This window comes from Chelonia mydas, chromosome 12 (genome assembly GCF_015237465.2).
Source record: "Chelonia mydas isolate rCheMyd1 chromosome 12, rCheMyd1.pri.v2, whole genome shotgun sequence".
Classification (NCBI taxonomy): domain Eukaryota; kingdom Metazoa; phylum Chordata; order Testudines; family Cheloniidae; genus Chelonia; species Chelonia mydas.
In genome coordinates, this window is record NC_051252.2 from 5,613,806 (window position 1) to 5,628,279 (window position 14,474).

The 14,474-nt window shown below is 56.3% G+C and overlaps 1 protein-coding gene across 1 annotated transcript; it reads right to left on the bottom strand.

Annotated features, from left to right (window-relative positions):
* Positions 1-3,945: 3,945 nt before the first annotated feature.
* TPPP3 (tubulin polymerization promoting protein family member 3) lies at positions 3,946-14,080 on the bottom strand. Its single transcript, XM_007068482.4, has 4 exons — positions 13,519-14,080; positions 8,887-9,080; positions 6,198-6,351; positions 3,946-5,348 (listed from the first exon to the last, which is right to left on the bottom strand). The coding sequence occupies exons 2-4, from the start codon at positions 9,072-9,074 to the stop codon at positions 5,160-5,162; spliced, it is 531 nt and encodes a 176-aa protein (XP_007068544.2). The 5' UTR covers positions 9,075-9,080; positions 13,519-14,080; the 3' UTR covers positions 3,946-5,159.
* Between the last annotated feature and the right edge of the window lie 394 nt (positions 14,081-14,474).

Consider the following 14,474-nt stretch of genomic DNA (forward strand, 5'->3'; position numbering starts at 1 on the left):
TTAAAACATCAAAGGCAATTGCTTACAAATTGTTTGAGAGTCTCTTGGGACTTACAATGGAGCACAATACAGCTAGCATTACTCAGTTAAAATCACATATATGGTTCCTTGGGGTCTCACTGGAAAGTGCAGACTCAACAAGGAAACTTTCAGTTACTTAATCTCTGAAATAGAGTGTCACTGCTTCTTCTCAGGCCTGTAACCCTAGGAGTGGGAGAGCTGGCCACAGGGCTGGGCCAAGTGTCTGGTAGCACTTTTGAATTCTGCAGCTTCTTTTGTGTGTTCAGCAAACTTCTCTTCTTAGTCCTGGAGGAAGGGAGAGGCTAGCCATGGAGGTTCAGCAAAACTTTGAGATCCACCTTCGTAACCTCCATTTATATACCCTCTCTGGGGATTTGTCGGAGGAGAACGGTCCTCATTTCTTTTGAACACTTGCCAAGGGGTCTCTGGTTTCTGTTCTCAGTTTTATTGCTGCTTCCATCGATATCCAGTAGATGGCAACAGTGTGTAACAAATTTCTTTTATCCTTTTTCTTCTTAAGAAGCTTTTTTACATTCCATTGTTTTTGAGGACTGTATTTCTGTCTTAGCCAGACTCTTAAATGGAATACCCTCTTTTTCAAGCAATTTCTTTTACTACATCAAAACTAGGCCCTGGTTAGGTACTTACAGCTTTCATCTTTACAACTTACATCCTTTGTGTGCTTTGCTTTTCACATAATTGCCAACAAAATCCTTTCTAGCTACTCTAAATTTAGTGGTCCTAGTCCATAGATTCATTGGTTATATTTCACACCTTTCATTTCACATTGTTCAGGAACTTACACTACAACGAGACATTATTCTGAAGGGAAAAGGCAGGTTAACCGCATACAGAGAGATGGATGTGTGCTTCGTAAGGCAGACAACTATACGGTTCTTAATCTGGGCTGAAAGCTAGTTGGCTTGAATTGCTAGGAGTATCAGAAAGTTTGACCCACAGAACCTTTCCCTTTCTACAGGTCATACAGGATGTTATTTCTACCTAGCTTAACTCCTGTGGTTTTCACACTCTCCTGAGAACTTGATGAACTCCAGGGTGCAATGGCCACTATACATAGGAAAACAAGGTGTTATTCTTGGCTGTCAACTTTTGGGACATTTTTATAGTTTAGACAGAAGAAGAAAGAGAGATGCACAGGGAAATTCTATCCATATATAAATTATGAGATTATGGAAATTGAAACCATTGACACCGTAGAGCTGGGTGACTAAAATTTGGAAATCTGGGTCACGCTTTATGTACTTCATTTCCACAACACGCTGCAGGGGTGGGCAAACCTCAGCAGGTTCACAGACTCAGTCTGGATGCACATGCGATAACTCATGGGCTTCTCTAGACCACTTCAGAGAGAAAATCTCACGCAAGCAAGTTTCCTAGCAGGAACTCCCTATAAGAACCTCAATAGAATAGAACATCCTAAAGTAGCCTCCGCCATCCAAACAGACACTTCTTTCAGAGTAAGAGCCGTGTTAGTCTGTATTCGCAAAAAGAAAAGGAGTACTTGTGGCACCTTAGAGACTAACCAATTTATTTGACCATGAGCTTATCACTTCATCACTTCTTGGTGAACCAAGTTTTTGACACAGGAGGCCACTTGCCACCTGCAAAGAACTCTGGGTGGGACACATAGAGTAATCTGACTTCTTGTTGAGAAGGCTGTTTACTTGGTAGGGTACTTGCTGCCCAGGGGTGTTTTGCACAGTTGTCAGGAGTCTCTGGCCTGCGAGATAGGAGGGAAAGTGCCAGGAACCAGCCTCCACAAAGAAGCTAATGGAGAGAAGAATAGTTAATCAACCGATTGGCTTAGTTGCTGCAGAGCTACTTGCCGAACTAAGGGAGCAGGAGCTACGGGGACAGGCAATGCTGAGTCAGGAACCTAGCATCAGATTAACCTTCATCATGCTTTCCTTACCATTCTTCTCCTTTCCCCTGCTCCTCTCCCCTTCCCCCAGTGCTTCCTCCCTTTGTTCCTTGCTCCTCCCAACTCAGTTGGGATGATGACATTATACCTGTTGGCAGACTGTGACTTCTACAGGATGTGTTTTCTGCTCGGTAAAGTTACTAGCACACTTTAGATGCTAAATAAATAATAACTCAGCTAAGGCCACATTTCTGATGAGCAGGGAAAATCCAGATGAGAAATGTTTAGGTGAGCTGAAGTGGTGCATCAGGGGAGCGGCTTTCTCAGTACAGCAGGGCTTCAATGCCTTGAATTCCTCCAAGGCACACAAGCATGTAAAAGGGGATATAAGACCAGCCATATTGGGTCAGACTAATCGTCCATCTATCCCAGTATCCTGTCTTCCGACAACGGTTGGTGCCAGATGCGCAGAGGGCACGAACAGAACAGAGCAATTATCAAGAGATCCATCTGCTGTTCTCCAGGGCCAGCTGCTGGCAGTCAGAGATTTAGGGACACTCAGGGGTAACGTCCCTAACCATCTTGGCCAATAGCCATTGATGGACCTATCTTCCATGAACTTATCTAGTTCTTTTTTGAACCCAGTTATACTTTTGGCCTTCACAACATTCCCTGGCAGCAAGTTCCACAGGTTGACTGTGTGTTGTGTGAAGAAGTCCTTCCTTTTGTTTGTTTTAATTCTGCTGTCTATAAATTTCATCAGGTGAGCCCTGGTTCTTTTGTTATGTGAAGGGGTAAATAACACTTTTTCTCCACAGCATTCATAATTGTATAGACCTTTATCATATCCCCTCTCAGTCGTCTCTTTTCTAAGCTGATCAGTCCTGTGGCCCAGCAGTGGCTTCCTGAGGCAGTGGCATGAGACGGCACAAGATGGGAGAGCTGAGCATCGTCACTCCCAGACATAGGCACCGACTCTGTGGGTGCTCCAGGACTAGAGCACCCATGGGGAAAAATTGGTGGGTGCTCTGCACCCACCGGCAGCTCCCCGCCCCAGCTCACCTCCGCCTTCACCCCGAGCGCACCTTCCCCACTTCTCCTCCCAGCACTTGCCGCCACAAAACAGCTGTTTCACGGCATAACAAGCTGTGGGAGGGAGGGGGGACAAGCGGGAATGTGGCGTGCTCTGGGGAGGAGGCGGGGAAGAGGCGGGGCTGCGGCGGGGATTTGGGGAAGGAGTCCAATAGGGACAGGGAGGGGGCAGAATTGGGGCGGGGACTTTGAGGAAGGGGTTGGAATGGGGGTGGGGCGGGGGTGGAGTCGGGGCGGGGCCGGGGGGCACAAGCACCCACCGGCGCCAGGAGAAGTTGGCACCTATGCTCCCAGACACACAGTATTCCCAAGGCCTGGTCTCTGTTGACCTCAGTATTCTGGCCCACTCTGCTGTCCTCTCTGGCCTGGTGGCTCTGGGATTCCTCTAACCTGTGACTTCAGAAGAGATAGACCCATCCGTCTGGGGAAGCAATTCCAGCACTGCTCTTAGTGGGTGTGAGGCCAGAGCCCTAGCCCCAGGTATCTAGGCACCTGGGAGTTAGGTGCCTTTGAGGATCTGGGCCTTAAGCCTGTGTGTTAGAGGCTTTAGAGCCCTGTCTGAAGCACAGCAAGGTGGTGGGGCAGGGGGACAGATGCTGGGCCACGTCCATGGGATGTGATGGTTCCAATCAAGACCCAGTTCCCAGTGAGTGTTACCAGGAGCTCATGTGTTTGGTTGCAAACACTGCAGCAGCTGGAGCCAGGTGCCTGAATGTTTGTGTGTCTCTCCGGTTGCTCTGGCAACATCGGGGCACATGGGTGGCCAGGAGCTTGCCAAAGTCATGAGGTGACCAGGGCCAAGCCCACATCACTCCCTGCCTAGAGTCTGACTCAGAGCCAAGTCGACTGACTGGCCTGTTTGATCTGATCCTGGGTCAAAACCAGCCTCCTTTGCCTCAGCCCTGAATTGCCTGCATTGTTTCCCTCTGAAAAAACACACGGGGCGCGAGTACAAAACGGGGGGAGGTTTATTGCAGAGCCAGGTTACAGAGCAGGGGAGCCTTTGGCTGTGTCTCCACCAAGAAGGCAGGCGTCTGAGGATGGGGCCTGAGGAGACCGAGGGGTGGTGGTTAAACACAATGCAGGCCAGTTCTCCAGGGAAGGCGCATGCAGGATCATATTAATGCTGACGAGTGAAGTGCCCTGAGGAGACGGGGCTGCGGTAACGCTGGTGACTGATGTGCCCAGAGGGGAGGAGGTGTCGTTAATCTTAGGGCAGGTCGACATTTAAAAGTGGCACCGTACAGCTGTTCTGCTGTAGGGCTTCTCCCATCAGCGTGGGGACCCCACCGCCCCGAGGGGCAGTCGCTCTGCGGATGGGAGACGCCCTTCCGTTGACAGTGCTGTCTGTGCTGGGGGTTAGGTCGGTGTCACTGCAGTGCTGCGGGTGAGGGGTGGATTTTTTACAGCCCGAGCGACATAGTTATACGAGCCTAGTGTAGACCTGGCCTTCGCTGAAGGGACATAGGGTTGGAACAGGCCCATCTGTCACTAGCAGGAGGGAAATTGGCATCTGTAGTGAGTAGAAGACCTCACTAGTGGAAGAGATACAGGCAGGCACCCGGTGGCATGAGTAAGGGAAGGCCTCATTGTAGCGAGTGGGAGGAATGTGGCGGCCTTGTGAGGGGCACGGAGGAGAAGGCCTTTTAGCGCTAGCAGAAGGGCCTAGGAGTGTTCAGGGGAGAAGGTAGCAGGAGGGGCATGGCGCCCTGGGGGCGCATAGGGGAGAAGGTCTCAGTGCTAGCAGGAGGGGCATGGCGCCCTGGGGGCGCACAGGGGAGAAGGTCTCAGTGCTAGCAGGAGGGGCATGGCGCCCTGGGGGCGCATAGGGGAGAAGGTCTCAGTGCTAGCAGGAGAGGCATGGCGCCCTGAGGGCGTACAGGGGAGGAGGTCTCGTTAGTGCCAGCAGGAGGGACACGGCTCACAATACATCTGGAGTTGATGTAACATTGGGAGCAAAGTGCAAGGCCAGGTCAGTTTCTAATCACATCAGCCCTTGGTGACAAGAGGCCTGTCAGCCTTGGCTCCGTGGCTAGGAGCTGGGCCCAGCACAGTCTCAGGAGGCCTGTGCCATTAAGGCCAGTTCCCAAGGCTGATGTGATTGAAGGCCCAGAGGCTGTGGGGTGCCTGGACCTGGAAGGGTCAGTGGCACTTCCAGTTGTCCCTATTTCTTCACTTTTGCATCGTAGGTGCCAGCATTCTTGTAGGCCCCCACATAACCGCTGGTGTCTACGATGTTCTCCCGCCCACTCTTCCCTTTGCCCTTGCCACTCTCATCGAAGCGCTCCTTGTGCGAGCCCGTGTACTTGGTGGTGTCCGTCAGCCTGTCCACTGCCCCGCCCGTTGCAGCTTTCTGTCAGCAAGAAAATGGGTCAGGGGAGTCAAACACAAAGAAGTAATTATAGCCCCTCCCAGGCCCCTCCGGCCCCCACGTGCCCGTCCCAGGCCCCTCCGGCCCCCACGTACCCTTCCCAGGCCCCTTCAGCCCCCATGTGCCCGTCCCAGGCCCCTCCATCCCCCACGTGCCCTTCCCAGGTCCCTCCGTGCACCACGTACCCTTCCCAGGCCCCTCCATCCCCCACGTGCCCTTCCCAGGCCCCTCCGGCCCCCACATGCCCTTCCCAAGCCCCTCCGTCCCCCACGTGCCCTTCCCAGGTCCCTCTGTGCACCACGTACCCGTCCCAGGCCCCTCCGTCCCCCACGTGCCCTTCCCAGGCTCCTCCATCCCCCACGTGCCCTTCCCAAGCCCCTCCGTCCCCCACATGCCCTTCCCAGGCCCCTCCATTCCCTATGTGCCCTTCCCAGGCCCCTCCATTCCCTATGTGCCCTTCCCAGGCCCCTCCGTCCCCCCACGTGCCCTTCCCAGGCCCCTCCATTCCCTGTGTGCCCTTCCCAGGCCCTGCCCTGTCCATCCCCCATAGACCATCATGCTGGCTCAGTCCACCGCCCTGTCCCTCATTGTTCCAGACACCTCCATTCCCCATGCACTCTCTGGACCCCCTGCTGTCCCCACTGCTCAGGGCCCTGCCCCGTATTCTCTCCCTTAAGTTGTCACAGCCCTCCCAGATCCCTGCCTCTTCCGGGACACGCTGCTTTGCTATGTGACATTTGTGGGGCTCCCCGTGGCCCAGAGCAGCATCTGCATGTCCCCAGACAGAGCCCACACTCCTGCTCTACACGTCCGAAAAGAGCAATCACTCACCGTGACGCCTACGTTGGTCGGTTCCTTCCCTGCCACCAGCTGGCAGATGGATTCGAATGCTTCCTCCTTGTTCTTGCCCTTAAACCTCTTTGGGGCCAGCTCCTCTAGGGCCTTTTTGAATTCCTCGTAACTAATGACTCTGGCTGTCTTCCCTCTGCAAGACACAAGGGCTGGGGAGTGACCTAGCGCAAACACGTCACTAGAATGGGAGCTGCTGCAAGACAGACACCAGGGCTGCATTTGCAAATAGCACTTGTATTCCCAGCTGTGGCAGGGAGAGCCAGGTGACAAGCCCTATACCCAGACAGGTGGTCTTCGAGGGAAAAGAGGAAGCTCTGATGCACCAGTTACTGAAATAGTTGACATGTAAATTGCTTTAGATACACAGGGATCTCTCCTCCAGAAATGCAGCCACAGCTGAGCAGAACCTGGCAGCTGTTCTACAGAACAGTTTCGGACAGAAGAGAAGCATCTTAGCTCTGGCTGAGACTGCAGGAGACACAAGAACTGACACACCGTCTGATGCAGGAAGTTCTTGCTCATTGACCTTTAATCCTTAGGGTCAAGGCCTTGTCCTCAGGGTGCGACCTCATCCAGCCCTGGGTCAATGTGGATGTGGAAGGGCTAGTTGTGAGGCACGGCAGTCCAAGATGCGCCTGCAGGAGCCGGGCCCTGGCAGGCATTGACCCCTTTGCTGGCGAGGGCCGTGTCACTGGACAAGCTCTTGTTTCCAGGCAGATGACCAGGGGCAAACATCCCTGTTCCATCTACCCATCCCCAACCCTTGCACCACTGAGCCAGCAGCGATGCAGCCTGGTAACATTTAGGGTTAAATACTTTATAAGACTGAAAAACTCCTTTGTGATGAGATGGGCAGAATCTTGTTCCCAGGGAACGGCGGGACAGCTGGGAGGGAGGGCAGAGAGGGACTTACTCATCATGTAAGATTTCATGGGGGCCTGCAGGGGGCTGGAGGCTGTGGGAATGGGGCCGGAGCCTGGAGGTTAGGGCCCGCAGCTGGGAGGGCAGAGACTCAAGTTGAAGTCCCTGCTCAAGTGAGTGTTTAAGTATTGTACATAAAGTGGTACAAGGTCCAGCAGGAGCCTGGTTCTAGCGCACCCCAGACCTCCGTGGCTAGGGCACTCCCCGGGGAGGCACAGGAGCTTTGGACCACAGCAAGCAGAGGGGGGATTTGAAGTCGGTGTCCCACAGCCCAGGTGAGTGCTCCAGCCTCTGGACTACTGGTTATAGGAGGGGCACTGGCTTGGTTTGCAAGAAAGGAGTGACCTGGTTTAGGTGCTTAACTTCATGGCTGCGAATCCTGAGCAGCCCACAGTTAGGCTCCTAATTCCCGGAATTCCTACCCTTGCTGTCTAGCTGAGGCAGCTTCCTGCGGAGCATATGGGTTTTTGTGGATCCCATCTGTAGGCACCTAAGGCCTTGTCTACACTAGACAATTAAGTCAGCAGGACTACGTGGCACAGGGGTGTGAAAATCCACACCCCTGAATGGCATAGTGAAGTGCTCTTTGGAGACAGCACTAGGCTGACGGAAGAATCCCTCCCATCTGCACAGGTAGTGTCTACACTGCAGCTCTGCAGCAGTGCAGGTAGAGCGGCATAGCTGTTCTGCTGGAGCATTTTAAATGTAGAAAAGCCCTAACTCTCCCCACTCCTGCACGCCTGACTCAGGGCTGTGGATTTCACTAGCTGGCAGGGCGCCTCCTCGGGCGTCACAGTGCTAATTCCCCTTTGCGGATCTAGCCCAGGGCTCCTCTGGCATCATCTTTACATAGTAATCTGTATCGAAGACCCCACACACTCTGGACAGCCGCTCCCAAACAACGCTGCAAGCGCTGTGGGTTTGGCAGACTCTACGGCGGATTCCGGGTGTTCTGCAGCAGCCTCAGATACCGTTCAAATCGAGGCTTCTACAGAATCCGACGTGCCAATGACTAATCCAGCAGCCCCCACCTTCTTTATAGTCTCAACTTGTTGCCCCAAACTTCCAGGTGTTCAGATGCCATCGATTTCTTAATGGGGAGCGAGAAACCGCCCCACCGACCTTGTCAGGGCAAAGCTGGGACTTTTGGCTCTGGGAAGTTGTGAGGGGCAGGTTGGGTGGGTGGGGTAAGCCTGCGAGCTGACTGGTTCTGCTCAAATGATCAGCAATGCAATCATTCATGTGTATATTGAAATAGCCAGTTTAGGTTACAGGGTTAAATGGGGCCGTTTACCCCTCTCGGAGCCATTGTTTCAGGGATGTGTGAGACTCAGGCAGGTGTCACTGCATCCATTACACTCGGGTCACATAGGCAAGGCCCTTTTCAACAATGAGGGCTAAAGACGTGTGTGTGTGTATCTCTGTGTATGAAAGCTAAGCAGCCATGTAACAATGTGCAGGAATGTGCTGCAAATATCAATGAATAAGATGTGGGGAGGGTTGTCTGGAGGCCGGTAGCTGGTAGACAAGAAACTCTGTCCTGGATGCCAGGCTCCTCTAAGCTCCACACAGAGTCTGACAGGGCTGGAGGGGGCTGAAATGAATGACCTGGGAGTGTGCCCATGGGTGACCCAGCGGGCAGCACACAGAACTGAGTGGCCTGGCGATGCTGGCCCTGCGAAGCTCCAAGAGCCACGCCACTGATGTAGAGCAGGCCCTAGGGAAGGGATGCAAGGGAGCCACTTACTTCACTTTGGAGAAGACGATGTCGACGTCCGTGCCGGTGACCCCTTTCCCGTCCATTACTTTACACTCCTTGCACAGTTTGGCCCAGTTTTTCCCAGTCATTTCTTGCCCTGTAGCTTTGGTGTCTCCATAGATTGCAAACTTCCGGAAGCTCGCTTGCAGAGCTGCCATGTCAGTGCTTCCAGCCATGCTGACCTTTGGTAGTCAGAGGAGAAATGGATCCAGTTACTACGCAAACTCCAGCAATCACACCAGATACTGTGTGTACCATCCGTGTGTACCATCTGTGCACCCCTGCACCCTGCAACACCCCTTTTACTGCTGCCTCCCACAAAAGCCTGGCCCCATCACGACGAAGCCGCACCGGCAGACGTGGAAGTGGGCAGCGGAGGACGAGGATAGCAGCGGGAGCTGAAGGTCAGGCTTGTGGGGCTTGTAGAGCTCTGTGCATGTGGGTCCCAGGGCTAGAATAGCAGAGGGGCTGTGGGTCAGGACCTGGGAGCGTTAACGGAGCTGTGTATGGGCCCCAAGGCTGGCACTGTGGGTCAGGAAAGAGGGGCATTGGCAGCGCTGGACTGGGAGTGTTGGCCCAGTGTATTGAGACGGATGTAACACTGCTTCTTTTTCTCCTCCTTCAGCCAGCGCTGCACTGGCTGATCAGCGTTTCTGGTCAATATCAGGTTATACTCTCCCTTTGGCACAGGCCCCTCCACGCCTGCCTCCTACGTCTGTTGACCCCCTGGGAAAGCTTGTTAACCCTTGTTAACCCCCTGAGAAAGCTGGTTAACCCTTGTTAACCCCCTGGGAAAGCTGGTTAACCCTTGTTAACCCCCTGGGAAAGCTGGTTAACCCTTGTTAACCCCCTGGGAAAGCTGGTTAACCCTTGTTAACCCCCTGGGAAAGCTGTCACCAATAGGCTTTTTCACAACTAAACCGGTTGCGCTAAAGAGACATGTTTTGCCTGATCAGCCTCTCGGAAGCCAGCCCCTCAGTGCCATGAGCCAGGGAGGAACAACCGGCCGGCACTCCACAATGGCCACCCGCCTCTTAGCCGTTAACACCAGGCCACTCCCCTTCGCTTTTCACAGAGCCTGCGGCCAGCCACCTCCAACTCCCTGGCCACTCTGATTCTCACAGGCCTGGCCCACCTTCTCAATGCCGCTGGCTCCATGCATTAGCAAAGCACAGGTCAGCATCGTCAGGTCATCCCGTCACCTCCTTCGGGGCTGGCACTGGGTGGGGCTGGGCGCTCGTCATGCACTGGCCCCAGGGCGAGTGTCTCTGGCAGAGCAGCTGCGCTCTGCCTAGGGCGTGCCCTCCGTGCGGCGAATCCAGCTGTCACCGCGCAGGGAGCAGAGGCAGTGTGCAGGTGAGTGGGAACAGAGCAAGCGCCTCATCCTGTGTGAAAGGGGCACTGGGGGACCCCAGTGCCTCAAAACGGCCACAGCCGGGCAAAGTACTTCAGCGCCTGCAGGTCTGTCACTGGGGGGCCGGGGCTAAGCCTTGCACCAGGGACTAGGGGTTCTGGGGGCCCAGCCTGGGACGCCGTACAGGGGCCTGGTTTACAGATGAGGGGGCAGCACCTTCTCAGCCTCGGGACCCTTTAAGCTGTCGCCAGCTGGGGAGCCAGTGGCACTGGTCAGCTTTGAAAAGCCTTAACCCAGCAAGCTCCCAGCTCCACGCCCCCCCACTCCTGCTCTCTTCCAGGCCCCTGGACACACCCAGCCACAGGGCAGAGTCACCCGGCCTGGGCTGGGCTGGGCTGGGCTGGGCCGGGGGGATGGCCCAGCCCCGGGCCCTAGTTACAATCTGACATTAAACAAAAACAGGCGTGCGGGCTTGTCTGCTGGCGTGGCCAGAGTTTGTGCTGCCTGGCGACCGTTGCTAGGGAGGGCTGTGCTGCTTGGAGCTGTTGCTGCGGGAGGCATGGTGTGGCTGGACTATGAGCATATGCACTCGGTCCAGACAGAGCCAGAGCGACAGGGCGGGTGAGGTCATAGCTGTTATTGGGCCAACTTCGGTTGTTGCGGGAACAAGCCTGGGAGCCACACCAAGCTTGTCTTCAGGTCTGGGAAAGGTACTCCCGGCGTCCCAGCTATTAAAGATCCTACATCACACACCTTGTCGCTCAAATATCTGGGGACTGGCACAGCTACAACTGCACGGCATAGCAGTCCAGACAGCCACATGGGCCTTGATTCCCTTACCGTGCTGCTAGAACCAGGGCTCCAGGTGGCATCATGTCTTCTCACCCCCCCAGCAGCCTGGCAGCACCAAGGCCCGCATCAGGGCAGCTGCCCTGAGACTGGCAATGAGGGAATTGCAGGGGACAAAGCCTAGGCTGGCACATAAAGACACTCACAGCCTCATAGAGATACACACATATACATACACACACATGCATGTACACACACGGGCACACACGCATACAGAGACACACTGACATGCCGGCAGCCATGCCCAAGACCCGGGGCAGGGCCTCGTGACCACACTCAGGAGTTGTGGTACTCCCCATCTTGTCTATTTTCAGGCGCCTGGCGGATCTGGGGCACTCCTGCCAGGGCACAGGGAAGGAGTTCATAGCGTCTGGCCTTCCCAATGGGAATCCACTCGGGCCTGCTGCAGCAGAAACAGCTGCAGGCCATTAATCAGCGTGTGCGTAACCTGCCAGCAAAGCAGCACGTCACAGCCAAAGGGAGCCGGGTTCCCACAGCGGCTGGGACCAGAGAAGGCTCTTGGCACTGAGTCTCTCTCTCCCAGGAAGCGAGCCTAACAAACATGCTCCTCTCCTTGGCTCAGGCAACTTTGGTCTTACTGAACCGAGTTGATGGCCACAGTTTGGCTAATGGACACATTCTCCCCACCCAGCCCCACTGCAATGCGGCTTCCTGCAAGCCAGGGGCCCACTCACCAGCCTGCAGCACCCTGTTCACAACAGGGACGGGGACAGGGCAGCTAGTCCAACCCCCGGGTCTCCTGCACAGCACCATGGGCACTGCCGTCTGTGCTGAGCAGACTAGCCTGGAAGCTACACGCAGCACCTGGGAAGAGCTGGTCTTCTGGGCCAGGATTGGGCCCTGTTTTGCCAGGGATCATAACCTGCTATTTCACACCTGATATACCACTAAGCCACCCTTTCTGGCTCTGCCTTCTCTTTCACTATCACAATTAGCCCTGAGCTAGCCGGGACCGACAGGGCCCCAGAGACTGCCCATGCCAACATCCCTGCCAGGAGGAGTCCCTCCAGGGGCAGGACAGTGTGGGAGCGAGGAGTCGGAGGGGTGGCAGGGGGCGATGTGAGGCCTGCTGCTGCCAGGCTGCATCTGCTGTTGATGGAGAGGTCCTTGTTCCCTAGGCCAGTCACGCCCGCGCTCGGGTCAGTAGCATCTACAACTAATCTGACCGTTCCCCTTTCCAGGCTGTGAGCGCATATGCAGCCGTGGGTCTGTGGACTAGCAGGGGGCATAGGGATTGCATGGAGGGGAAGGCGGTAAGAGGAGGAAGCTGCCAGCAGGACACAAACCTACGAGTTATTTCTGTCTCCCTGAGCACTGCAGACACTGTGTGACAATACTGAGCCGAGTGGGATGCAGTGCCCCGCCCTGAGAGAGGCAACACGCAGGGTCACGCCCGCTCCAGGGAGCGCTCAGTGAATTCACAGAGGCATAAGGGGGTGGGGGACGACAGGCCCCAGAGCAACACAGGCCACCGCGCCCCGGGGCAGGTCTTAGGGCCTGCGCTCATGTTTGCGTGCAGGAAGCCTGCTAGTGGATCGGGTGCCGTACTGGGAGCTAGGAGACTAGGGTCCTGTTCCTGGCTCTGCCATTGTCCTGCTGGGTGATCCTGGCTCATCTCTGGTCTCAGTTTCCCCCGCTGTGAAATGGAGTTTGGGTATGTCCCTTCTTTTGTAAAGTGCTTTGGGACCTGGGGATGAAAAGCGCTAAGCATCACTGCTGCGGTTTGCACAGGGCACACGTGTGGGCTGTGACGTCGGTGTGTGCGCAGGGGTGAGTGCATGGAGGGGTGCACACGTGCAGTGTTGGGGGGGAGCGTGTGCAAGGGCCGAGGGGAAGGTGCAGGGGTATGCAGGGTCTGGGTGTGGCCGGGGGTGATGCGTGGGGGAGGGGTGTGCTGCAGTGTGCCTGTCGCGGGCATTTCCTTGTTCTGGTCCCACGCGGGGTGCCGGGGTTTGCTCCATGTGGTGCACTGAAGGCAGCCCCGATGCTGCGGGAGGTGCCGATGGGCGAGCACCCCATCTCCAAAGCTGGTCTGTGGGAGCAGCCAGCCAGCCCGCTCTGCAGGGCGTGTCCCTCCTTTTCACCCAAGGGAGCTGGCTTCTGAGCTAAGTCCCTGGAAGCAGCACGCGCAGGCCGCTGCAGATGAGCTCCAGCCCTGCTCCCTCCATCCCTGCACGTCAGCCCGGGGCTTTCCCACAGGCATAGTCCCCTGGGCGTGCAGGCCAGCTCGCTTCCCTGCTCTGCGCCCCCAGATGGGGGGAATTCGCCACCATTCAGCGATGCCAATCCAGGCAGCCAGTGCACCGAGCAAGCCCCCCCCGTTGCCAGCCAGCCCGCACCCCCCTCCTTCTCCTCCTGCAGAAGCAGCCCATTAGGTTGCTGCTTCGCTGACTTACCGCCTGAACTGCCTCTGCTGAGCTGTGGCAGGCTACCCGGAGAAGCCCGGCTCCCTCCTGGTCTCCAGACTGCAGTGCTGCTTGGAGGCGGCCGCGCTCTTATCTGCTGTTTATTCCAGTAGCCATAGAGACAGCCTGCTAAACAGCCCGGGCGCGTAACAGTCCTGTTCTCATGCAGGAGGGTGACCAAGGTCACGGCGAAGCGCTGCGCTCCCTCCCGCCTGCAGTGCCAAAGCGCCTCCGGCTGGGGCAGGAAAGGGTCCTCTGCCAGCCTCCAGCCAGCCTGCTGGAGCAGAGCCCAGTGGTCCATTTGCGTCTCACTGCCGCTGGGAGGGGGGCGGGCTTGCAGATCCTCTCCCTCGGCTCTGGCTTTGCGGCTTACCGGTGAGGGATGGTGGAAGGGAAGGCAGGGGCCAGGTGTCAGGGACAGGCGCCGCCTTCGTCAGCAGCATTGCTGGACCAGAACCCAGGGCATGTGCAGCTCTGCCTGGAAGGGGGGTGTGGGAGCAGCCCTGCAGGCCGCGCCTGTCAGAGGAGCTAGGCGGCCGGTACCCTCGCCGAAGGGCTGTCCCTGGAGGGCCGGGGTGGCCAGACTGCAGCTTGTGAGCTGCATGTGGGTCTTTCACAGTTAAAGGGCGGCTCGCGGCGTTCCCCACGCCCCTCCCTTCCATTCTCTGCCTCCCAGACTGGTCGCGGGGGAGGCTCAGGGAGGGCTTCTGCCCTGGGCGAGTTGGTGGGGCTAGGGGCTTCTGCCAGAGATGACTGGTGCCTGCTGAGAGTGGGGAGGGCACCATTTAAAGCCCCAAGGAGACGCCCTAGTCCCAGGGCAAGCAGGGCTGAAGCCCCAAGCCCCAGCAGGCACTCGCTGGCTCTCGAACTTCTAAAGATTGTCGCGTGCGGCTTGGAGGGTCAGTAAGTTTGGCCACCCCTGCTATAGGGGCAGTGCAGGGAGTCTA

Bases quoted from the DNA above. Each gene is read 5' to 3' on its own strand.
- TPPP3 (XM_007068482.4), bottom strand. From the start codon at position 9,074: ATGGCTGGAAGCACTGACATGGCAGCTCTGCAAGCGAGCTTCCGGAAG. The intron at 6,352-8,886 runs GTAAGTGGCTCC...TGTGTCTTGCAG, and splicing joins ATCGTCTTCTCCAAAGTGAA to AGGGAAGACAGCCAGAGTCA. The intron at 5,349-6,197 runs GTGAGTGATTGC...TCTTGCTGACAG, and splicing joins CGACCAACGTAGGCGTCACG to AAAGCTGCAACGGGCGGGGC.